Source organism: Grus americana, chromosome 12 (assembly GCF_028858705.1).
Source record: "Grus americana isolate bGruAme1 chromosome 12, bGruAme1.mat, whole genome shotgun sequence".
In the NCBI taxonomy this organism is placed as follows: Eukaryota; Metazoa; Chordata; class Aves; order Gruiformes; family Gruidae; genus Grus; species Grus americana.
Window position 1 is genome coordinate 19,506,709 of NC_072863.1, and position 23,854 is coordinate 19,530,562.

A 23,854-nucleotide genomic window follows, 5' to 3' on the forward strand; every position below is an offset into this window, starting at 1 on the left:
AAGGCTCTGTTACACATGCACTCTGTGAATAGTAGAAGATTTGGCCTTTAAAGTTAACCAAATTTTATTATCTAGTTACAATTACACATAAATACAGGCATAAAAAGACTATCATCCACATTTATCCAACTTATTTTACAAAACTAATTAGGAAATGGGCTGAAGCATTTGACAAAGTAAGAGCTTTCCAGTCAACTATCAGTAATGCTGTATATATCCATATAGTTCTGAACCACAGCAGTCTTCTCCAGAAAGTGTTGGCCAACCTCACGTTTCCTGTGCACCAAGAACAACCATCACAGCCAATACTGTCATCAGAGTGCAGAAACAGAGGTTAAGAACGGGAGCAATGAAATCTTGCATGTCTGAATTCCACTTAAAGCTACAAAAAAAAAAAAAAAGGATCCTGGCAGCTTTTACCCTGTTGTTGCCTGATGTAGAATACATTTTAACAGTGACTTTCTTGGCTTTAAAGTTCCCAACGCACCAGCATTGCAGAGTTGTGTGTTTCAGCAGGTCTGGTTTTCAGTTTAATGGAACTAGCATTCAGGTACCCAGTTCAGACATCGATTGATGGGTTTCAAGACAACAGGAGCTGGAAATCTAAATTCCTTGCAAGGCTTGTTATAATAGGCACACAGAGTATCAGATTCCTCATGACATGCAGATACAGCTGCTTTCAAAACTTAGAAGTGAATACTGCCCACTGTACAACACACTAGTTACTATCGCTTCCTCTGCCTGAAATGATTTAAATTTATTTCCAAGCAACTGCCATACCCACTAAGCAAACTCATGCTGCTTTTCTTCTGGTCTCTTTTGCCCAGTGTAACTTGGACTATTTTCTATCCTTGACAGCATCAAGAGGAAAGGTAAGCAGTGCATCCACAGCAATAGCCAACAGCTGAGTAATGAGCGCTCTCTTGGAAGGAGAAGAGGGAATTGAACTATATACACTCTGATCACTAGGCGCCTCTTCTCTCTGGACCTCATTTGTAAGGTTAAGCAAACTCAGTTGTTCAAAAGGTCAAAGGTTCCTACTTTCAGAAGAGCTCAAGGACCACGGGGCTCAGGTGAATACCGACACCCAGCCTCAGCAGCTCCCTTCTGAACTACATGAGGCAGATAGTCACTGACACAAGGAGACACTGGTTTCAGTCTCATGCACTGCAGAAAAATGTGTCTGGCTCAGGGATCTGGAACTTTTTGGCACTTAAGTCTTTTATAGGATCTAATGTTCATAAATCCTTTGGGGACTGTTCCTAGCCTGTAAACATTAGTTATATGCAACAGTCATCTTTAAAACAGATAAAAGGATATATTTGTGCTAAAATTTTCGGGTTGAGTTCCTACAGCTATGTTTATCAAGCAAGTGACCACAAAAAAAAGAAAAAGAAGAAGGATGGCAACATTTAGAAGATGTAAGGCATGAGGTCCTAGTTAAGATTCAATTTGGATCATTAAGCATAACTGTATTCATTGCCCTTTCTACCCAGTTTTCTGGCTTTCAAATAGTTGTCTTTCATACCTGTGTCCTACTGTTTAGCCTCACTGCAGAGTAAAAGAGCATTTACAGTGTTCTTACAATATTGTTTTAGCTAAAAACTGCTTGTGCCAGACTGCAAGGGTCAAACTCTTACCAATACCAACACGGCCATATTCTACCAGTGGACCCTCATGCTCCAATCTTCCCAGAATACCCAGGGTAAACCTTAATCATGACCTGTATGGAAGTTTCTTCTTAATCAGGCATCTCTCTTACTGACTCTTGTGGCAGTTTCCTAAGCAAAATCCACAAACTCAGATCCTTCGATCTAGGTTTAGAAGCTTACTGAAAATTTCTGATATTCACACCCAAAGTTTTGTAAGCATGCAGAAGCATTCTCAGTGACAGCAAGAAAAGAGTAAGTACTACCTACTCCTATTTAGGTGCCGTTTCTTACCAAAGGTGTTTCCTAATGAGATAATTCAAATCAATTATTGGCACAAGGGAGCCCATGACTTGGCTGACAGTGGCATTAATTTTAAATAATTTCTTCTCTGACATTCCCAGGCATTCTTTTATCCTTGCCCTTCATGGGAAAATATAAACAAGTCTGTACACACTGATGTAGTTGCATTAGTTCTTCTAAAGTCGTCTCCTGTATATATGTGTCTTAGTTACGTTTTTCTTACTGCAACAGCTTACCAACTTTCACATCTCTGCAACAGCACTACTATGATTGAAGAAGGGAATATATTATATGGTTATTATCATAATTTTTTTAGTCTTACCTTCACAAATTTCTCTGCATGTATTTCTTATATAACTTGCTACAGTAAGATAGGAGCTTATGCTGTTGAAGTTGTAATTACCTTCTACAGCTAATACAATCTTCCTAGACCACCACAGGTCTTACATTTGCTAAAAAAAAAAAAAAAAAAAAGGAACAATTGAACACAAGTTCTAGACTAATAATTTGTCTCATCTTTCTAACCACCAGTGTGTAACAGATACTATATAAAAAAAAAGGGCAAAAATAAGAAGCAAAACAGATTGCTGAGATGAGGAAGAAGGCATGGAAAAAAACCATTTATTTGGAGTTTCTTAACATATTGAGATATTTTTGTAAGCCTTCTGGCAGATGTTTGTTCTCATTATGAAGTTTCTCTCATGTAAAATAGAAAAGGATGGGGCACTGTTCCTAGCTCTCCACTGATGCTCTTGGCAAAACACAAGCCAAATTAGGTATTGATCTACGGTGTGCAGCTCAAAAACCCTGCAGAGCTATGCAGGATGCAGAAACATTTTTCAGAATTTGCCTTAGATGTTCTGACAGTCTGCTGCATGGCCCATTTATCTTCTCCTGAGGGAGTAGGGATCATTAATATGGAAACCAGGTATTAAGCCAACATTCAAGCCACCATCTCCTAGGGAAGTGGATTTACAAAGCTACAGAGCAATGGCAGAGGTTTTTTGCTATACAAAGATCAAGGATGAACACAGAATTCTAACTTCAGCTTTTCTTAACTCAAGGTTTCAGCAGTGTCTGCACAATATCTAAGAAACACTCAGTCAGGTTCCTACTTCAAGCACGGTCTGTGTGGCCAGAGTTTACCGTACAGGCAAGTTATCCCTCCTGCTCTCAATAGATACCTCAGTGAAATTTAACCTGCATTTTGCTTTCTAGGATAGACTTAAAGTACTTGGTGAAGATATTTGTTTGGTTGTAAGTTTCTGTCTTGCTTATCAAAATAAATTGTGTTACCTTAATCCCTACAAGTCAAACTGTAGAAACTGTCATCTTCCATTTCAACCTTTCCTTGCAGCTGAAGAATACACATGTTCTATTTCCATACTGTGTAACGGATGGCAGGGTTTCATCTGACTTCTTGTTCACATCCCACGCGTACAGCTATTTAGAAAATATTGGTTTTGTTACATGTACGTTTAATAAAATTTTATAACACCAAAGACTGCTGTTTAGCAAAGTTCTTTATTTCACAGCATTTCACCAGCATTATTTGTTAAGAAGGGGGAAATCTATCCCACCAGTGTCAAAAGTGATCTTACCAACATCAGAACAGAAGGTCACTTTTCAGACTCAGTCTCATTAGCTCTGCCTTCTAATAACTTAATACCAGGATTTGCTATGAGTAACTAGAGATTAAACCAGGCTTCTGTTATAAAATAAGATTGCAAACTGTGAGCGTCAGTGCTACATAATGGGAGTCAAACAGAAGAGAAAAAGAAATCTACAGGAGGAGCAAGAGGAAATAAAATTAGACTCAAAGTACATCCCATGGAAGTATCCAGAGCCGTCCATTATATAATAGTATATTTGCAGAGGTAACCCTGAAACCGCGCCTGCATTCTGCAAGCAGTCCAGTGCACTCCATCAAATACATGTATTTAAAGATTCAAACAAACAGGATAACAATAGATAACAACAGAAAAGCTTTCAACACTCAGAGCTCACCTGAATAGACTAAGAAGAGTAAAAATGGGTACAATTACCTAAGTAACTGAGCAAACTGCATTCTACAAAGGGAGAAGTGTAATTTTGAATCATCTGAAGAAAGATCAGTACTCACAAAGATACAAACAAAAACCCACACACAAAGCACAAAGGCTAAGGAAAACAATAAAGACTCTAAAATAAGCTTCCAAAATAAAATTGACTTTAAATGGTTAAAGCATTTTTGGTCCTGTTGCTTGTAAGAAATAATCCTAGACTACGTTCTGAAATAGAAGGAGTGACCACATTTATACAGCTCATACTGTAAACTGAAAGAAAATTGGAAGGTATTGAAAAAGTACTTTAAAATCAGTGAACTGTTTTAATTAACAGGAAGTACAAACAGTTGTTTTGGCACTGTACTTGAAGGAAAGCTAGAGATGCACATTATATTACCATGCTGATGCCCATACACAACATCCTAGCTGAACTATCAAAATACAAAGTTTCCCATCTTAAATACAAGTGCAACAGGAAGGAAAGTCCAGCCAGAAGTCCCCGCTAGCCTTCCACCATCCTTTTAAGTATGGCTCCCAGGCCACCTTTTGCCACTTTCAGTGGGGTCAGTTCTTCTTTATTCTCAATGTGAATACTTGCACCGTGAGACACCAGCAGCTTTGCCTCCTCCACTCTCTCTTCATCGCAGGCTAAATGACTGTAATAAGTACAAGAAACCCACAGCCACTATTAAACAGTCCAATCTTAGAAAGAGCAATAATTATGCCTCGTCAAAATGACAGTGTGAATGTTGGGGGGGGGGGCAGATACATCCTAGAACAACAAAATCACACACAACCAACTACCTACAGAGATTCCGAAGCTTGCTGTCCAGTCACTCGACATTAAACAACTCGAGAACATTCCTCCTGCTATCGTCCTCGCAATATTAAGACACCTCTTTAGATTAGGATTTGGGTCTGCAGTCAGCAAAGCTAAGTAGCACATAATCCACCGTGAAACTGGAAAATGGTAATCTCTATTTGAATTGAAAGTGATAAACTAAATCATATGATGCTTAAAAATAACCTGAAGTTAAGAGTTACTGCAAATGCACCTGTGCTGGTTTTGGCTGGGACAGAGACAGCAGCAAATGTTTTTTTCCCATTTGGCAGAGTATCTTGAGAATAAATGTGTGTGTTCCAGGACAATACTGGGTTTTATGTAGAGCTAGAACATACTGCTTGATCTTATTTACAGCAAAATCTTGATTCCACTGTAGACAAGGCAGAGTTTTGCCACCAACTTCAAAGCAGCTAAGGTTTTATCCTTACAGATTCAAATCGATCTCTAAGGTAATATCAAATGCTGGACTGACTGTACTTACATTGCAACTTATTTTCCTTAGAGAGGTGAAGAAAAGCTTCCAAAATTAGTTCTTGCTTGGCAGGACAGAGTAGGCCAGCCTGCAAGACCAGTTTCCTGCGACTTTGATGTCATTAGCTCGCTTTCTACCCTCTAGTGGCAACTGAATGTACTCCAAATTATTACAAAAGGTGTTCTACACTTTTTAAGTAGATGTAGTAACACCAATTAAAGTCTGTGTGTACAGACACACTTAGACAAGATACTACATATGATTTGCTCAGATCCTTTTTAATTTCATAGGGGGGTGAAGCAAGGGACTATTTTGAGGCAATGAGAAATTAAAAAAAGAAATGTAAGTAATGGAGTTTCATTTCATAGAGATTATGCTATATTAAGCAGCATAAAAATAAATTACTTACAGAGGAGTATTCCCTTCAGAGTCCCGTATATTAACAGATGCATTGTGCTTCAGAAGGATCTGTACCATTTTTAGGTTTCCTTTGGCTGCTGCTCTGTGTAATGGGGTGGATTCAAAATGATCTGTTGCATCTGGATCAGCTCCATTCTCTAAAAGCATGATTGCAATCTGAATATGTAGAAAGAGAAAGGAGCGGGGGGAGGAGGAGGAAAAGTTAGTATAACTAAATACTTCTTCCAAGAAAAACAGCACCTCCAGTAGCACATGCAAACATACCTCCTGCTTATTTTTGGAGGCTGCATAATGCAGAGGCGTACAGCCGTTCTGATTGACAGCATTTACATGAACACCCTTGGCAATGAGGGCTTTCACGATTTCATCACGGCCTGCTGAAGCAGCAATATGTAAGGGAGTCCAACCAGCCTACAGAGGCAAGAAAAAAACCCCACATTATTCAAACCAGGAGTTTCAGGCAAAAAACCCACTTGATAAAGCATAACCCCAATACAGACTTGACTGCTCATTAGTCATACTGCACATACTCTTAACTGTAAAGCTAAACGTTGCTGATTATTACCAGAGACACAAGTCTCACGTCCTCTCACGAGACTGCACTCAGTACCTGACAAAAGCGGCCAGTTAAACAACAGAAATCACTTCTGTTACGCAGTTATGCATGGTGTCTTGCAGGACACTCCGCCCCTGCAGAATTAACAGTGGTGCTTTTTTAACAACAGATAAGAGTGACAGAAAAGGGTGTCCCAAAGTTTATGCAATCTTTTCCATATCCTACCCTCTAATTAAACTGATGGGACAACATTTCCTTCTTTAAGGATGATCTTTAGGATGCTTTATAATGGATGTAATTATTTCAACCCTTCCTCTAGAACAGTAACAGACCATTTCCTTTGCAACCGTGAAATCGCTGAACCTGTCACCTACTCTGTAACGCCTTCCCCAGTAATGGGAAATCTTCAGGGTACCTCATGATTTGGCACAACATATTTAAGAGGATCACACTGAGGTAAAGATAACATGAAAACGCCCAACAACAACCCGAACACCCCTGGTTTTGCAACTTTCTTCATAAGAAGAGTTCTCCTAGAATTTCTGGACAAGAAGCAAGACTCATCAATTCTCATCACCCCGTCGTCCACATAAACAGTGAAATACTTCAATTTGCCTTTCTAGCACACACACACACGCACATATGCGCTTTTTAAAACTGCACCCCAGGCCAGCCCCTCACAGGGGTGTGTATATGTGTGTGTGTGTGTGTGTGTGTGGGGGGGTGTCCCGGGGCACCCCAGGCCAGCCCCTCACAGGGCTGCGTATATGTGTGTGGGGGGTGTCCCGGGAGGGCTGCGACACTCACATCGTCCTTGTCGTTCACAGGCACGCCGAGGCCGAGGAGGAGGTCGGCGACGTCCGCGTGTCCCGCCGAGCAGGCCCAGTGTAGCGCGGTCCGGTTGTCCTGAGGGAGGGAAGGAGGGAGGGAGCGGGAGGGAGCGGCAGTGAGCGGGAGGCGGGAAGGGGAGGGGGGGACGGCTGACAGGAGCGGCCCCTCGGGGAGCGCCCCACAGGCCGCCCGCTCTCGGCCCGGCGGGCAGGGAGGCCTACAGCCGGCTGACCTGGTCGGCCCTGATGGCCAGGGCCCTGTCGCGCAGCAGCTGAGCCCGCAGCTCCTCCAGACGCCCGGCATAGGCCAGGTTACAGACCCCCACGTCGGACACGGCACCCTCCATGCTAACCTCCGCCGGGCCACCTCCCCCTGCCGACAGGGGCGGTGCTTCGGCCCGCGCGCCGACCAATCACAGACCAGTCGGCACCAGCCCAACCAATCGCACCTACTGGCCTGCTCCTCTCCCTCCTCGGGCCGCGGGGGCTGCTGGGATTTGTAGTTCAACAGGCGGGAGGCGGTGCGCTGCCGCCGGCCGGCAGGACTGCGCCTCCCAGGGTGCCCCGCGCCGCGGCCGTGTTGTGCCTCCGTGTCGGGGCGAGGAGGAGGATGGTGACAGCGGGAGGATGGAGTCAGGTGAGGGGCGGCGGCGGCAGCGCGGGGCTGCGGAGGGGGAGAGGGGCGAGCGGGACGAGCAGGGCGTGGGCCCGGCGGCGAGGGGCCAGGCCGACGGCCTTCCCGCTCCAGAGGCCGTCAGCGGGGCCGCGCCGGGGCGGGAGGTGCCCGCGGGCTGAGCGGCGAGGCGGGGGGGGGGGGTGGTGGTGGTCGGCGCTTTCCACCGTGAGGCGTTTGCCTGGCGGGGAGCGACGGGGCCCCGCGGCCTCTCCCGGGGGCAGGGGGCGCGGGGCAGAGGGGCTTCAGCCGGAGGTGTGCGTGGGGGTACGGGGCGGAGGGGCTCGGCCGGGGCTCGGGGCGGCCTGAGGCCGGTGTCGCCGCTGCCAGCCCCGGCGCGGCGGGGGGCGGGAGGCTGCCAGCTGTCTGCGGGGAGCGATCTGCTGGGCTGCAGCGGCGGGAGGGCGAGGGCTTCGCGGGGCAGAACCAGGAGACCCCAGCGGTTCGTTCCTGGATGGTGTGAGAGGTCGTATGGCCGCGGGTGTGGGGGAGAGGCACGGCCGCTGGATTTCGAGGGGTGAGGGTCTTTTAAGTCTTTGGACTCAAAAAGAGATTATTTACGCTGTAAGTGCGATGAGTGATGAGTTTTCTGACGGAGAAAACAGAGCACAGTGTAAGAGGTTCTTTTGCTCTGTATGCAGTCTTAAGAAAGAAGTGTATCATGTTTTTTAACAAGTGCCTGTGCTAACATGCAGAGGTGTATCTTCAGTGCTTGGTAGCTCGAATCAGAGGGTGGTGTAGCTCATTTTCACTTCTGATTGCTATAACGTCTATTTTTGCGTGTTTGTGGGGTTTTTTTGTATTTACCTGATGATTATTCATCCTTTATACTGCATATATGTGCACTTACTTGAAGAGTAAAATATGATTGTATTTGATTTCACCTTCAACTTTTGATTTTTAGCAGTATATTCCTTAAGATTGGTATGTAAAAGAAATGATTTTACATTCATTTTTACACTTGAAGGCCCATTTTTCTCTCCCAGCCAACTCTGCTTTAATTATCTAAAAATTGATTGAACGGTCTTCTTTAAAGAGTATTAATTGTCATTTGTTGTTTTACGGTAAATAGCTCTAGCATTGAATAATATTAACACATCTTTTATTTTGAAGTGTTTCGAGTCTCCGGTTAGGAAAGTAAAACCCAGCCTTGCTAACACTTTTCACATGCTTCCCATTAAGCACATGGACATAATCGCTCTGAGTGGCAGTGTTTGTACATTTAAGATGGAGCATGGGCGTATATGCTGTGATGCCTAAATTGTTTTTCCCTTTCCTCATTTCCTTGAATGAAATCTTACTCTCACTGCAGTCATCCTAAACTTCTGCTGCTGGCTTCAGTCAGGCTGCCTATAATCAAGGTGTCAGCCATGTTATTCTCTCAGCACTCGCTGAGAATCAAAATAAAAACCAGCCGAGACATTGGATATTTCACTGTCAGAACAGCTTGTGAAAGGAAAAGAGTAAGCGCAGGTGGCAGCACCATTCAGAATACTTAAAGACTAGCTACAACTAGTTCAGTCTAAGAACTCAAAAGTTGTGCGTAAAAGAACAAAGGGACAAAATGGAGTTTGAACTTTGTGTTTTCCTGTTCAGTTTTATCTAGGTATGAAAACCAGATCACTATTTTGTCAGACTACTTAGAAGAATTTCCAGAAACTGATGAGCCGGTGTGGATTCTAGGAAGGCAACACCACCTAAACACAGGTATCTTTAGAATGAGAATTCATCTGTAAAATCTGTAGAGCATTCATAGATTCACGTGCAGCAGCAGCTCACGATTTCCTTACGTTCCTGAATGTCTTGTGAGAGAAGATCATTTTTCTCCATCAACAAGAAACTGACTATAAGCAGCGATATTCGTCCTAAAATGAAACCAGAAGTTTACCAATGTGCTTTGTACCATAATTCATGCAAAGAGATCGTACATGTAGAAGAGGCAAGTCAGGTATGAGGCTGGTCACTTCTCAACATCGAATGCCTCAGAAACAGATAAATAACTTTTGGGGAATTTTCAGTATTACTGATGTTATTTTCCTGTCAAGGATGCTGTCTGCAGCCTGTTATTTGCAACTGAAATGATACTTCAAAATAATATAATAAAAATTAATCTAGGGCACGTGCTGTATTTTGATGAAAATAAATGTATGACCTAAAGGTCATAGCAGGGTGATGTATTTGTATATCATATAAAAATAAGATTTCAGAAACAAGTTTTGCTCCCTGGGGAGAAGACAAGGGCATCCTCTTGTGCTGCATGTCAGAGGCAGTGGCCATCAACGCAGGCGTGGTGTTCGAGATGACCAAGGGTGCCGCATACAGCCTTGATGGGCTGAAGGATACCCTGAAAAGGCCAGTCAGTCTGAGCTGTGGCTCAGAGAAAATGCAGCAAATAAGATTCTTAAGAATTCTTCAGAGCCTTTGGGAGAATTCTGTAAGTGCATGTGTTTAAAAAAAAAAAAGAAAAAGAAAGATGTAATTAATATTATTAACCTTTTCTTAAAATGACTTTGTATTGGGTTTGGAGGTAATGCATAATTCTGTGTTGGTTTGCACGTAGAAATTCTTCATCTTTCTTAACTTGCTTTACCAGTTCTTTCCTGAGGACATAGTTCTCCATAGTTGTTTCATTCAAGCTGGGCATAGTCATTCCAAGCACCTCATAAAACTTCATTGGCTAATAATTATTTCATCCTTAATAAGTTAACTTTAATTAGCAGTTTACAAAGCTTTCCATGTTTAAACAGCTAAAAAATGTTTTAAGTATTAAGGGTCTGATATGTAAAAGCTAACAGGAGTCTTCCATGCGCTCTGTATATTGACTGTACAGGGAAAATTAGAATTTTTTACTTTTAAAAGTTCGTTTTAATAATTTCTTTCCTCTTAAAAATATTCCAGACAAATCTAAGTTATTGTTGGATATAAGTGCTCGTCTCTGGTTTACGTATAGAAGAAAGTTTTCGCCAATAGGTGAGTATACAGCAGACCAGCTGCCTTGTTACAAATTAAATAGCAGGATTAGTGATGTTATCATGGACTGAAAAATGATTCTTACAGTATTACAACATTTTGAGCATCATTTTAATTGTTTATGCAAACAAAATATTAATGCGATTAAAAACTATGTTACTGGTACCTGCATATTATCAAGTCTTTGTGTTTGTAGACCAAGCAGTAAAGTTAGACCAGCAATATGGAAAGAAAAGGTCGTGCTCGGTGCTTTTTATCCATAGGACAGTTGTTAGAGATTTTAATTCTGACATTTTCTCTCTGGTGCGCTCAATTCAAAGCCCATATTGATTGTCATGAACTGTTTTAATAGGAGGCACTGGTCCTTCATCTGATGCTGGCTGGGGATGTATGCTGCGATGTGGGCAGATGATGCTGGCACAAGCACTGATCTGCAGGCATTTAGGAAGAGGTGAGTACTGGTGCTGTGTGAACTTGTGTGGTGTTTGGAGACCATTTAATTTTTGTTGTAGTTTTCCATAAAAGCACAAAACCTAAAGTTATTAATGAAACTTTCTTTGATGTCCTGATAGAAGTTACTAGTGAATTATTCTTGTCTGACGGGGCGAAATCATGCCAGCCTTAAGCAGAGAAATAGAAACAGAGGGAAGAATCCCATTGTTGTTATTTTATAAATCTTTTTGAGGAATACCCCAGTTGAGGCCAAGGGAAAACCTGCCGCCATGGCTCTGAGTTCTTACCCTTCTCCTCATTGCTTATGTAGCCACCAAATGTTGGCACACAGTGACTGTGTGAACAGTGACATAGTGCTAGACATCATACAGAGTACTTCACAGACTGCTCACCCATCACCAGCCTGAGGTCCAAACCCCCCAGCAGAATCCATTAGTGCAAGCTCTTAAGCCTCACATCCCAGGATCACAGGTAAGTGTCTTAGGTCTGGTCGGTGTGTAGCTGCTGTATCAATTAAATTATTACGGTTAGGTCCATAATCCTTCTACTGTTGTGCTGTGGTTTCTATGGCAGCATGTTTTGTGGATTTATCTGCTTTAATAACTGATTCTGCAGAAGGATTTATCCACTTGAATAACTGAATCCACAGAACGGAGGTGCAAAGATTTAACTGAAGGATTAGGCAGACAAACACATTACCTGAGAAAAAACGAGAATATGAACTTGTAGTATGTAGCTACTTCATGGTATCAGCCCTAGGTATGTGTTTCTCTGGCAGTAAATGGGAGGTAACTACCTTAGGATAGAAGCAAGAGCATACATGGCAAAGCTATGGTTTGGCTTTTGCTGTGGGAGAGGGCCAGCGCTGTGTTTGGACTTTGCTTTGTGGGTCTTATATCATTGTCTTACAAATGCCTACATTATGCTTACAAATCTAACACAATCTAAACAGAGCATATAGTTTTAAACAATCTTGGAAGCTCACATACAGCAATAGCTATCAATTCTCAGCAGTGATCACTCAGAACATATTTGCAGATGACATTTTTATTTTCCCAGTTTTCACAATCTAGCCTGTGATGATAAAGGACAGCTTGATAATGACAAGCTGTGACTTCTAGGAACTCTCAACAAAATGTAAATATTAAAGATGAATTGTGCATTAGTCTTTTGACATCTCATTGTATGGCTTCCTACTATCTAGAAATGTGATCAGGATGATGGAAGCATTAATATTTTTCAATATGTGTAACTTTTTTCCTGTAAGATTGGCAATGGGAAAAACACAAAAAACAACCAGAAGAATATCACAGAATCTTACGGTGCTTCCTAGATAGAAAGGATTGCTGTTACTCCATCCACCAAATGGGTAAGAACATACATCAACTTTTTTTTTTTCCCCACTAAAATTTCTACGGTGTTGAAACTTTCTAATTTGAAATATGTTAATTCAAAATTTTAAAAAGGTGATTATGAAGACAATGTACATGTTTATATATAAATAAAAATGCATGCAAATGTGTACAAAGTATAATAATTCAGAAATGTTATTCACTGAGACCTAAATAAATCTGTCTGCTAGAATCTAGCTCTTGATAAAGTATGTAAGCCTTGGGTACCAGAGTTGATAGTATTAAAAGATAGTCACGAAGCTTATTGCTGTAATTTGTAGTAAAGGACATTAATATTTGTAATTATCATTACAGTTTAGAAACTTTTTGTAAAGGAACAAGCAGTATTAAGATTTGAAAAGAGCATAGACTGAGAAAATAATTGTTGTTGCTAAATACAGTTTGCAATTGCTATAGAACGTGCGACAACATATTAGTAGGTCATGCTAATTAATGTGTATTCTGACCAGAATCTTGTCTTTTCTTTTTTTTATTTTTTTTTTCTGTGTGTGTGTGTCTTCCTTCATAAAAACAGCACAGATGGGTGTTGGAGAGGGGAAATCAATTGGAGAATGGTTTGGACCAAACACAGTTGCTCAAGTACTGAAGTAAGTCCCATCACACTAGCTCATTCAGAACGTCCTCCCCTGGGGCAGCTAAGCTCAGAGATCCAGTTAAGGCCCAAGACAGAGTTTTAAAGCTCACCTCCCTCTCTCTCAGAATCAGGAATTTATCTGCCATGTGTTCGTACATACAGCGCAGACCATGATGCTGTAGCTTGGTGGGCAGGAACTGAGTTGGGATTGGGCGAGTTCTAAACTTTAATATACCAAGAGCCTGGGGAAGACCTGCAGAAAGGTCTCTCTCTCCTGCTACGCTGTCTACATCCCCTAACAGTAAGCACCAGAGATAGGTGCCGCTTTCCACAAAGCGGCATGGCTTTGACAGGTCGAGTGCCACCGTGCAAGTGAGGGCAGTGGTATGAAACATCAGAGGAAGGCAGCAAGGCCAAGGAGGGGCTGGAACTGCAATTCCTCACTGCCTGAGCCAGAGTTCTGCCTGAAGGCAGCTGTATAAAACATGGGCAGCTCCTCTGAGTCTACAAGCCACACTGAAAAGGTCAACTTTGCTGTGTTTGTGAGGGGTAGGTGGAGGTGCCAGATCTCACGGGGAGGCTAGACTGCAGGTCCTGAGTGCTCAGCAGCAATTCTTTGCAGCCCTGGGACAGACACATTCTGGAGGGACAGAGAGAGAGAGAGGAGCTAAAGCATGGCCTTGCCTCCAGCTTCACTTACAAATTCTTCATGGCTTAGTGCTCACGTACAGGTTTTTCTGGCTTATTTTAGATAGCTGACTCTGCCTGTGCAGCTTAAGAGTGCAGCTCCCTTCCCCAGAGTTTTGGATTTCACACGAGTGGGCAGAAACCTGTGTGCTATAATGCCTCCCTCCTAACTTTTGGGTGCCAAAAACCTTTAGCTGATCTAGCTTCCGACGTCCTGTGTCTGTCCACACGTGCACAGAAATAGTTCCACTGAATTTAATGGAACTTAAGCAAAAAGTAACGTGCAAAGCCGGCACAGGAATTTTTTTCCTTCTCTAGACAATTCCAGGCACAAGGGGCAGCATCCCACTGCGGAGACTGCTAAATGCAATAACAAGTAATAAACCTAATTATGTGGTTTAGCTGTTACTGTCGCTGTATTTGGCAAAAGAGTTTTCACATGGTACAGTGTGTGTGCTTTTCCTGGTAGTGCTCAGTATTTGTTTTTCTAAAGATATTAAACATTAAATATTCGAAGTTATCTTTTTATTACACAGAGACTTAAAAAATACCCAGCAAATATGTTTTTCCAAAGAAAACAATTTAATTTTTTTACTCAAGAACCATCTAATTGTCCTGAGTGAAAAGCTACCCTCATAGGCCTAATTAGTTTATATTAATTGTTACCTTAATGTTTTCTAGGAAGCTTGCTTTATTTGATGAATGGAATTCATTAGCAGTTTATGTATCTATGGACAATACTGTGGTCATTGAAGACATCAGTAAGTGAAACATTAGTTCTCCAGTTACAGTTTTTGATTTGACTCCACTTTCCTGAATGTATCTAACTATGAACAAAATATTTTTGGGCCATCCCTGCTTGTTCCCAGGGTGAGAAAAGAAATAAAGGAAATGCAAATGCAGAGTTTGGGTGCCCAAAACTAAAGCTAGCACAGAACAACGTAGGCCTTTTTGGTGGCCAACTTGCATACCATACCATTGGGGAGAAGATGGAGTTTGGTCTGTGCTGTCTAAACTCCTACCCCAGGAATGGAATGAAGTTGCAGTATATAGTAATGCTGAGAATCGTTTCTAGTACGGAGGTTGCCCAAGAGGTGTGCTTTTGTCAGGCAAAAGAGAAACACTTGGCCGATCTAGAGAAACACATGGCCAGGCTTAGTTTCAGTTGTAAGAAAGGTGGGGTTACAAGTGGTATTTAGTCACAGCCTATTTCTACTTTAGTCCCTATTTCTGTTTATTTTATGTTCACATCATTGGAAGTGAAGAGTTCCCTGAGAGTTTCTTGTGCTATCATCTCTGCCATTTCATTTCATGCCATTTCATTTCATTTCCCTGACATTTTATGGGAAAAGCTTGACACTATGAATAACACTAGTAGTAAATGTAACTTCAATCTTAAATTTTCCTCCCCCAGTCATTTATCTCATGTCTCTCTAATGTGCCAGCACGTACTCCATCTGCTAGAATTACTTCTACTAAATAGTTAGGATTTCCGTGCCCTGCTCCTTTTGTCTTAAACCAGGAGCTCTATAAAGCTGTCTGGCAAAGCAGCTTAATTCACGATTGAGAGGAAGATCTGCTCTGTGTTCCTTTCTGCATTCACTGATTTTCTATTTTTATTCCCACAGAGAAAATGTGCTGGTCCCCTCCCCAGAGCAGCAGCGCAGCCCACAGCAGTGTGCACTTGCACAGAAGCGCTCTTGGCCGAAATAAGAACACAGCAGGATTCTGCACAGGCTGGAAGCCCCTCTTGCTTATTATACCTCTACGGCTAGGGATAAATCACATAAATCCAGTATATATTGATGCATTTAAAGTAAGGGGTTTTTTCAGTGAATTGTTTGTCATTGTGAAATAAGTTCGGGTATCTATTATATCAATAAATCAACTACAATTCATTTTTCTCCCTTTGAACTCCTAGGAATGCTTTAAGATGCCACAGTCTTTGGGGGCATTAGGAGGGAAACCAAATAACGCCTATTACTTCATAGGATTTTTAGGTAAGGAAAAAGAAACTTATTCCAAATATGCATAAGATCTAAAGAGAAACGGGGGGGGGGGTTGGAAGGGGAAATAGGAAACAGCTTAAGCCTGAAAATAGAGTAGAAGAAATGAAGAAACATACCTCAAATACTTCAGGAACAGTGTGAGAACAGTCCTTACAGAAACAGAAAAGTAGCAGCAAAGTTTGATGTAAAAATAAGTAATGGTATAAGCAAGAACAACACACTAAGAATAGTTGATAGCATTTGGCAAGTGTCACTACTGCTAAAATACTGATTTCTTCCCAGTAATAAATACTTCCTAATGAAGGGTGTCTTGTTTTATTCTTTTGCTTCACAATTTTCTTAAATTATATTCTCATATTTCAAACTTTTTCTGATAACAGTATCTTTTTCACCTTATTCCTTGTTTTCCTTTATTAATTAAAGGAATAGTTAATACTAGAGTCAGTCTTTCGGATTCCACCCCAGTTTGATCCATAATTTTATGGCTATTTGGTAAAGCCTGACCTGTTTTAGTCAGACCGTTCCAATTTCTGAATGAATGCCTAATGGGATTAGAGATTGCATTTGTGGTCATCCTGTACTCTTTGATCTGTGGAATGTTAGGGATTACAACAGTTGAGATTTTAAAAAAAAACATACTGGACCTCACATAGAAAAAAGAAAGTATACAACAAAGGTAGAAAAAATCTGCACTAAGGGGTCACAGTAGAAAATTATACTAAATACCCTGTGGGAACCTGTTGTGTCCAACTTCCCGATTCTCTTAAAGACTCCCTAGCTAGCAAGTCTAGGTATTGACTGTGATGGTATCCCATTTCTGTTTTACCAGTCTGGATGAAGTAAGTGCTTATTGAAGTCTCTTGCTTATTATCAACATAAGGATTTTCCCTACACAGGCAATGAGCTGATCTATTTGGACCCTCACACCACTCAAAGTTTTGTGGATTCGGAAGAAAATGGCACAGTTGATGATGAGAGCTTCCACTGCCAGCAAGCCCCGCACAGAATGAAGATCATGAATTTGGACCCTTCAGTAGCATTAGTAGGTGTTAGGAAATAAGAATTTTATTTCAAAGTAATATCTCTGTATATTGATAAGGGCACAGGGCAGTCTTCAACAACCTAAAATTCAACACATGGTAGTTGATAATTATTAACTGCGTAGGATACATCGATCTTACGTCAAGCAGGGAACTGGCTGTTTGTATCCCTCGGACCCAATTAATTTTCTTTACTGAGCAGCATTTATCTTTTGCAAGAAGTATTTTGAAGGTCAAAGCAAGGAGCTGAACGAGGCTTCCTTATTTTATTCCATCACTACCATATATGCATGGTCGCTCTGGACAAGTTACTTAGGCTTAGTTTATATCATAATCATCAAATCTATAAATGGAACTTCTACTACTTGTAGAAGTCATCCAGTATACGTCAACAAGAATACTGTAGTAGTTGAAGAAATTAAGTCTGATGCCATGGCAGTATCCTTTGCTTGGGTTACGGGCGATTGAGAGACACGTTTCTAAAGCTTTAAACAATGCATAAAGACACCACAGCATCCTTCACTCATTGACGTCTTGTTATTACTGAATACTACTACTGTTTCTATTTTTTTCCTTAGGGCTTCTTTTGCAAAGAAGAATGTGATTTTGATAACTGGTGTAGTCTTGTACAAAAGGTAATAGTACTATCTTTATTTGCTCTGTATGAAATAATGTATATTTTTTTTTTAAATGGAAATTCCCATTACATCTTTCTCTGGGTGCAAATTAAATGAGCCATAGAGAAGAACGCATTAGTGCGTCACGGTGAGCTACTACTATGGAATTGCTAATCGGAGCTTGTTCAGCACTTTGGGTGTAAATATATACCCTTCAAAAGTTTTTCTTTTTTTAGAACTACTGTATTACTGGCCAAAACTTACTTTTAACATTCACTTCTCAGTAAATGACTAAGTTTTAACTGCCATGTTGTAGCAATTTATTTATTTATTTGCTTCCTGATCCTTTTTATTCTTTGATGTAATATATTATTACATGTTGTAATGATGACTGTTAGTCGCTGGTACCAGAAAAGATCAGATTCCGTAAGTGCTGAATCCTTCCAGCTCCTGCTGGACATAGAGAAGGTGTGTGCTGCTGCAGGAAAAGGATTTTAGGACATTTCTGCATGCAGCTGGTGTACCAAGCAACATAAGTTATGAGTGTGAAGTAACATCAACCTCTAAAGGCACTGATTTGAAAAAAAAAAAAAGGCGGCTAAGGAAACGAGTTTGTAAATAACTGCAATACAGGATATGATGTAGCTTACCTGATGGAATTTGGACCTATCCTTCAAAAGCTGTTGGTTTTTGGAGCTGTCTTTTGTTCCCATTGATCAACAGAAAACTTGAACACAGAGAGCTCCATGCAAGCAATTTTCTTTTAAAAGGCAGAAAATACTTAAGTTCTTGGTGTCTGTTTGCTGCATGTAAACAAAGTTATAGGTGTACGGATATCAAAGCTTGTAGGACAGTTCAAGAGATCTGTTTTCCAGGTGTTTTCAACTTGAAAAATGTTAGAGATCTGTGCAGCAGTGATTCCTAATGGCAGGTACTAGAGATAACAGGTTTTCACTGTATGCCTGCGTTAAGCCTTTGTTTTTTGATAGACATACATAATTAAAAATGTTTTTAATTAAGCAGACATTTTTCATGTTTGAAGGTTCTTGAGACATCTTTTAACCTAAAAGTATTCTGTCCTCAGGAGATCCTAAAGCAACAGAGTCTACGGATGTTTGAGCTGGTGCAGAAGCATCCACCACACTGGCCTCCTTTCATACCTCCAACAAAGCCAGAAGTGACAACCACAGGAGCAGGTGTGGTAACCACCAAAAGGGCTGTTGTGCACCAGGATGTTCCTCCTTACCAAACACAATAATCACCACCGGTGGAATAACTGTGCTTTCCTTAGTGTCAAGCAATCACCGTGTGATTAAATGCCTTGTTCTTACAGGATATCAGACAGTTAACCAAAGAGGCCTCATACAATTGCTAGCACAGATATATATTTATTTTTTTAATCTTACAAAAATACTTTGAAGGACACATTCCAGAAAAGTAGGGGTTGTGGGGTTGTTTGGAGTTTTTTTAAGTAAACAAAATCAAGCGTGTCTTTAGATTCTGAATTGTTTAATTTTTTTTTTTCAGAACTCATTGAATCTACTGACAAGCTATTTGAATTGGAAGAAGAATTTGAAATCCTGACTGTATGAAGGAAACCGTGGTGACCCTTCTGAGTATTGAACATATTGCTAATATTATTACATTGACTTAAATCAAACAGCCATGTTAGCCCCAAAGTGCCTGAAATTACAGATAACAGAGCACAAAAACCTAGTAGCATCCAAAACTCCAACAGTGACAGTTCCTTCTGTCAAAGAGCTTCCCCAGAGGGAAAGGCAGTAATAGATCTTGTAATAAGACCCTTAAATAAAGGGAACCTCTTTTTAATTGTGTCTTTCCTGAAGACAAATGGACCTTTGAGATTAAGGCAAAAATAAGCCTATCACTGGGCTGTGTGTTTGGAGAAAGGGATAACACCAAATGGGTATTTCTTGCTCTCATTTAATGCAATAGTTTAGTTCTTAAAGCAAAACAATCTTCAGTTAAGGAGGATGTTTACTTCTGTTCCCTCCTGTGGGCTGCATCGTAGAAAAAATACATTGTCTTGTTTAAAAGATCAACTGGATCAGAAGAAAATTGTTTCCTTGTTAAATATTTTAACATGTATTTGAGCAACCACACTTTATTACAAAAATGTTTCTGTAAAAGGAACTATGTCTAATGTATACATTTTGCAATAGCCTTCCTGTTTCTGGGAAACCTCAAGAGGAACAGGAGACTCAAATAGTTGATACAGATCACAACCACTGTTAGAGTTATGGTATATTTCACCTTGACCTTAAAATTCAAATCAGTAAAATTTAGGATGACTTTTCTTTCAGAGCTAAAATGAGTCAAAGGTGGTTTAACTGTACCTTATTTATTTTAAAAAAGATTTACACGTTTTCTCTGTTACAGCACTTTATCTGTGCATCTAATAAATTTCTTAAGCTTTTCATAGGTTGTATGCTGCTATATTTTGTTAATTTGTTTGATCTAAATATAAACCAGGTTATCTTAAAACTTAATATATAGGCATATGCAAATTACTTAATTGTTGGGTTTTGACTCGTTGCCTTTTGAAATCTCTTTTGGTAAAAGTGCCTTAATTCTACAGGTTTATCAGAACAGCCTGTGCTATTTTATTTCTAAGGCAGAGTATCTCTCTAGCAGCTGTAAGAAAAACAGCTCAGAATAATTAAAGGCAAAGGTCTTTTAATCCATTATAAAGCTCCTTTTTACTATCGGACAGTGCCCATTATGGTCGTTTTGTCATGGTGGTGCAATGAACGTGAATCACAGAGCTTCATCTTCACCAATAAATGACAACATAGAGAAATACCAAACGCTGTCTCCTCTCACTTGCAGTTCTTGATCAGGGCTAGGGTGATTTCCAAGAAAACAGTTAATCATATTTCATCGTGTTTGCCTTCAATGTTTATTAACCATAGTTTGGAAACTATACACTTAGAAAAAAATACCAATTTTCTTCCCCTCTCCATGGATTAGGTGTGTATTTTATTTTTTTTTTTTTAAAACAAAGCATTACTTCTTAATTAATACATGGACTTACTGTTCATGTAACAGCAGTTGTCGCCCTCTGCTCCCCACAGACAAAAATGAAAATAAGCCCTTGCTCTGAAATGCTCAGTCTCAAGTAGTAACTGCTTAAAATAAAAAAAAAAGGAAGCACCTAAGTTAAAATATAAAAATAATTTTTAAAAAAAAAAATCAATCAGTGGAGTACAGCATACTTATTTCCCCACATAGCTGTTATGTAAACGCTGTTCAGAGGGGTCTTGGCCCTGCAGACCTCTTGAAGAAGTCTTCTTGGTGGGAAAAAGAGATTTATGAAGATGAGGCTGATGGAAGAACGGCCAGTGATTGGAATTCCCACCCCGTGCACCTGACAGAGAACAGCGTGTGTGTAACCAGTGTGGGAAAAGGTTGGGCTTGTCAGACGTGATGGGAGTTTGGACACAGAGCAGCAGAGCCAGGTTACAGCAATAGTGGTTCCCTAGAGATCGTGGTGCTTAAAATGCACAAGGCTCTGATCCTGGGGAAAAGAATTGTATTTGTCCACGTTCAAAACTAAAACCAAGTCCCTGTAGACACAATACCTGATCAACACCTGTTTTTATAGCACCACAGGAGCACAATGGCTGACAAATTCATAGCAGTTTGCCAGTTATTTGCACCAATTTTCAAAAAGTAGTGAGCTTCACTGCATGCACACAGTATTTTCAAGTTGCATTTGTGTAACCCAATAATACAAAAATACAACACGATCTGTGCTAGGACAGCTAAGTAGTAGATTGGATATTCTGCATAAAAGGATTGCCACTCAGGAGTGTTAAAATGCCTTAAAGATATTTGCAAAATGCATCCAAAGCAGTTGTGATTCCACAATTAGGAATAAGTTAAATGAAAGACTAAATTGTTCTTCACAAATTCTCTGCTCATCTGCAGTGTGGTTCAACTCTAGAACATGCAGAGCTCTCTGACCCCCATCGAGGAAGCTGATACTATATTATGCATGTAAATGATCATTAAAGGTAAAAACATTATCTGCTTAAAAGGAAGCAGGTTCTGAAGTACTTTGCTGGACAGAGCCAGAGCCTTAGAACCTAGTAGAGAAATAATACTTCAAAATATTGTCTCAGTCTTGCATTAATAATAATTTTCTAAACAATTTTGTGTTAAGGATTTTTAAGCCAAGGTGATAGTGTATTTGCAAGGCACTTCTTTCAAATGTCCTGGAATGCCAATATATAAGGATTTCATACACTTAAGAGAAGTTGATAATAACTTTAGCCCAACTAAATGAATTCATTATATATGCATTAGCATACCTGTTTCATGGCTTTCTCTCAGAATATAAAAGAATAAAAAAATTGGTAGCGCTTTTCTTTAATGATGCCCTGAAGGAAAGCGTGACTAGTTAACGGTGCGTACGCTGGAAATAAAATTTTTTAAACTAACAGAAATAAAGCCCAGGGGATGAAGTATACAACATTTTGTGACTGTAGAAGTAAAAAATGTACATCCCATAACTGCTTGCTTCTGTGTTTGCATAAGCTTGCGTGCTATCTAGGAAAGCCTCTACTTTTCAAATACACACGGCTTGAATAATTACAAGTGTGCCCAGGCTACCTCAGAAAGGAAATTTCCGTTCATAGTAATGAAATGTTTCTGGTGGCTGCACATCATTTGACTGCAAGAAGATAAGCACAGACCTTGAAGCAGATGTTTTACCTGGAATATATTTCAATAGAAAGCTATGAAAAATGGTAGAGGTGTTTTGGATTCATCTTCATATAAAAAATGGCATTTTTCACTGGGGCTGCTCTTTGAAGCCAACTGTGGACGACAGCCTGGATTAGAACTGATTACCTGTCACTGGAGGAAAGAACGCCCCAGCTGTTCAGTAAGCAAAGCAAAAGAAATTAATCTTTGAGTCTTCCTAAGGAAGGCAGTTATCAACAATTAATGCTTAGTGTTCCTAAGTCACCTACAATACGCTGATAAATTGTAGCTAGCTCTGTATTTCAGAGGAGAATGAGTCTTCATTCCCTTGCACTAGACCAAATACTGTTTGCAAAGACACTAATAAAGCATAACTGTTGAAAAGTCTCTTGTTGGTGACTGGCATGTGCCTCAGACAGAGGAGTGGTGTAATGTAAGACATCAGATACTCTTTGGTCTGAGTAAGGAACTTGCAGAGACTTTCTGAGGTAGCCATAAATGAGGGAAAAAAAACCCATTGGAGTAAAAGCATAGCACCATGTTCCATTTAAAAAAAAAAAAAAAAGGTTTCAGAGCACTGGTCTTTTCCTCGTCTGTGTGCAGTCAAACTCCTGGACTTGACACTGGATTTCTGTAGAATTCTGGCTGTCGATTCACCCATCAACCACACACAAAACAGGTTTATGAATTTATCCTTCTTCACATCAGTGATGTCTAGTCTTAGGTAACGAAGACTGTTAATGCTACGGCATTTTTGTTACTACAAGTTCTTCATGCACACTTGGCAACGGCTGACCCTTGTTCGAAGCTGTCCTGCTTTCAGGGTTTCTGAGGGAGGAGCGCTGACAAACTGCTGCGACTGTTCAACGGTCGTCAGCCAGAAGCTGTATTTGTTTGCAAAGTAATGGCATGTTCCCCTAGCACCGTTGCACTCAATGAACGGAGTAGCACGGAAATCCTCCAGGCAAGACCCAGGTGAGACAAGGGACTGACCTCCACCTTCTGCACCAGCCGCAGTATGCTGAAATAAAGATGCCAATTTAAATGAGTTCAGAGGAACAGAATGGGAGGTAAACAGGGGAGTCCTCCAGTTCCATTGCTAAAAGGAGTTAATCAGGCAACCAAAATTGCACCTTGTCTGTCTGTCTTTTGAGTCAGGGCTAGAGGTGAAGAAGCAAAGGAATGTACTTAGGCTGAACATACAGGCTGGTATAACGGAAAACCAGCTTTTCACTTGCAAGCTGGGAAAATTTGGAAATAATAATGCTGACTTCATACTTTTCTAACAATCTTACACTAATGAGGTTCTAGGAAACTGCAATGGAAAATGTTCTACTTCTTCCACTGAGAGAGATTAAGACAATGCTGTAGCTTAATTAGCGTTTCCACATTGAGAGGCTTGAAGAACAGACTATCTGGTGATACAGAACTACCGCATCACCGTTATTCCTGAACTCGAGCAGTACAGGTAAGAAGGCCAGCTAAGCAGAAACAAACTCAAAAAGCCTACACCAGGCCAGCTGATAAAGAATAAATGCACTACAGCAAGAAGCTACAGGGCTCATTTCCTGT

At 40.6% G+C, this 23,854-nt stretch overlaps 4 protein-coding genes across 9 annotated transcripts in view; 1 reads left to right on the forward strand and 3 right to left on the reverse strand.

The window, feature by feature from the left end:
• LOC129211826 (synaptotagmin-like protein 1) overlaps positions 1–2,356 on the reverse strand; it is an 85,288-nt gene extending 82,932 nt beyond the window's left edge. For both annotated transcript variants that reach the window (XR_008578986.1, XM_054839507.1), the window contains exon 1: positions 2,275–2,356. The gene's annotated coding sequence lies outside the window, so the exon portion shown is untranslated. The remainder of the gene's footprint in view (positions 1–2,274) is intronic.
• On the reverse strand, positions 47–7,494 carry PSMD10 (proteasome 26S subunit, non-ATPase 10). Its single transcript, XM_054839513.1, has 5 exons — positions 7,353–7,494; positions 7,097–7,195; positions 5,998–6,144; positions 5,723–5,889; positions 47–4,653 (listed from the first exon to the last, which is right to left on the reverse strand). Exons 1-5 carry the CDS (start codon positions 7,464–7,466, stop codon positions 4,500–4,502), a joined length of 681 nt encoding a protein of 226 aa, XP_054695488.1. The 5' UTR covers positions 7,467–7,494; the 3' UTR covers positions 47–4,499.
• Positions 7,495–7,676: 182 nt separating this feature from the next.
• On the forward strand, positions 7,677–20,011 carry ATG4A (autophagy related 4A cysteine peptidase). Its single transcript, XM_054839509.1, has 13 exons — positions 7,677–7,756; positions 9,389–9,499; positions 10,691–10,762; positions 11,115–11,213; positions 12,483–12,584; positions 13,142–13,214; positions 14,570–14,649; positions 15,517–15,704; positions 15,810–15,888; positions 16,794–16,939; positions 17,516–17,572; positions 18,639–18,750; positions 19,082–20,011. The coding sequence occupies exons 1-13, from the start codon at positions 7,747–7,749 to the stop codon at positions 19,144–19,146; spliced, it is 1,194 nt and encodes a 397-aa protein (XP_054695484.1). The 5' UTR covers positions 7,677–7,746; the 3' UTR covers positions 19,147–20,011.
• A 447-nt stretch (positions 20,012–20,458) lies between these two features.
• COL4A6 (collagen type IV alpha 6 chain) overlaps positions 20,459–23,854 on the reverse strand; it is a 137,317-nt gene continuing 133,921 nt past the window's right edge. For all 5 annotated transcript variants that reach the window (XM_054839500.1, XM_054839499.1, XM_054839498.1 and 2 more), the window contains one exon: positions 20,459–23,303. In XM_054839500.1, the coding sequence (XP_054695475.1) occupies positions 23,043–23,303 (261 nt within the window). In that variant the 3' untranslated portion in view covers positions 20,459–23,042. The remainder of the gene's footprint in view (positions 23,304–23,854) is intronic.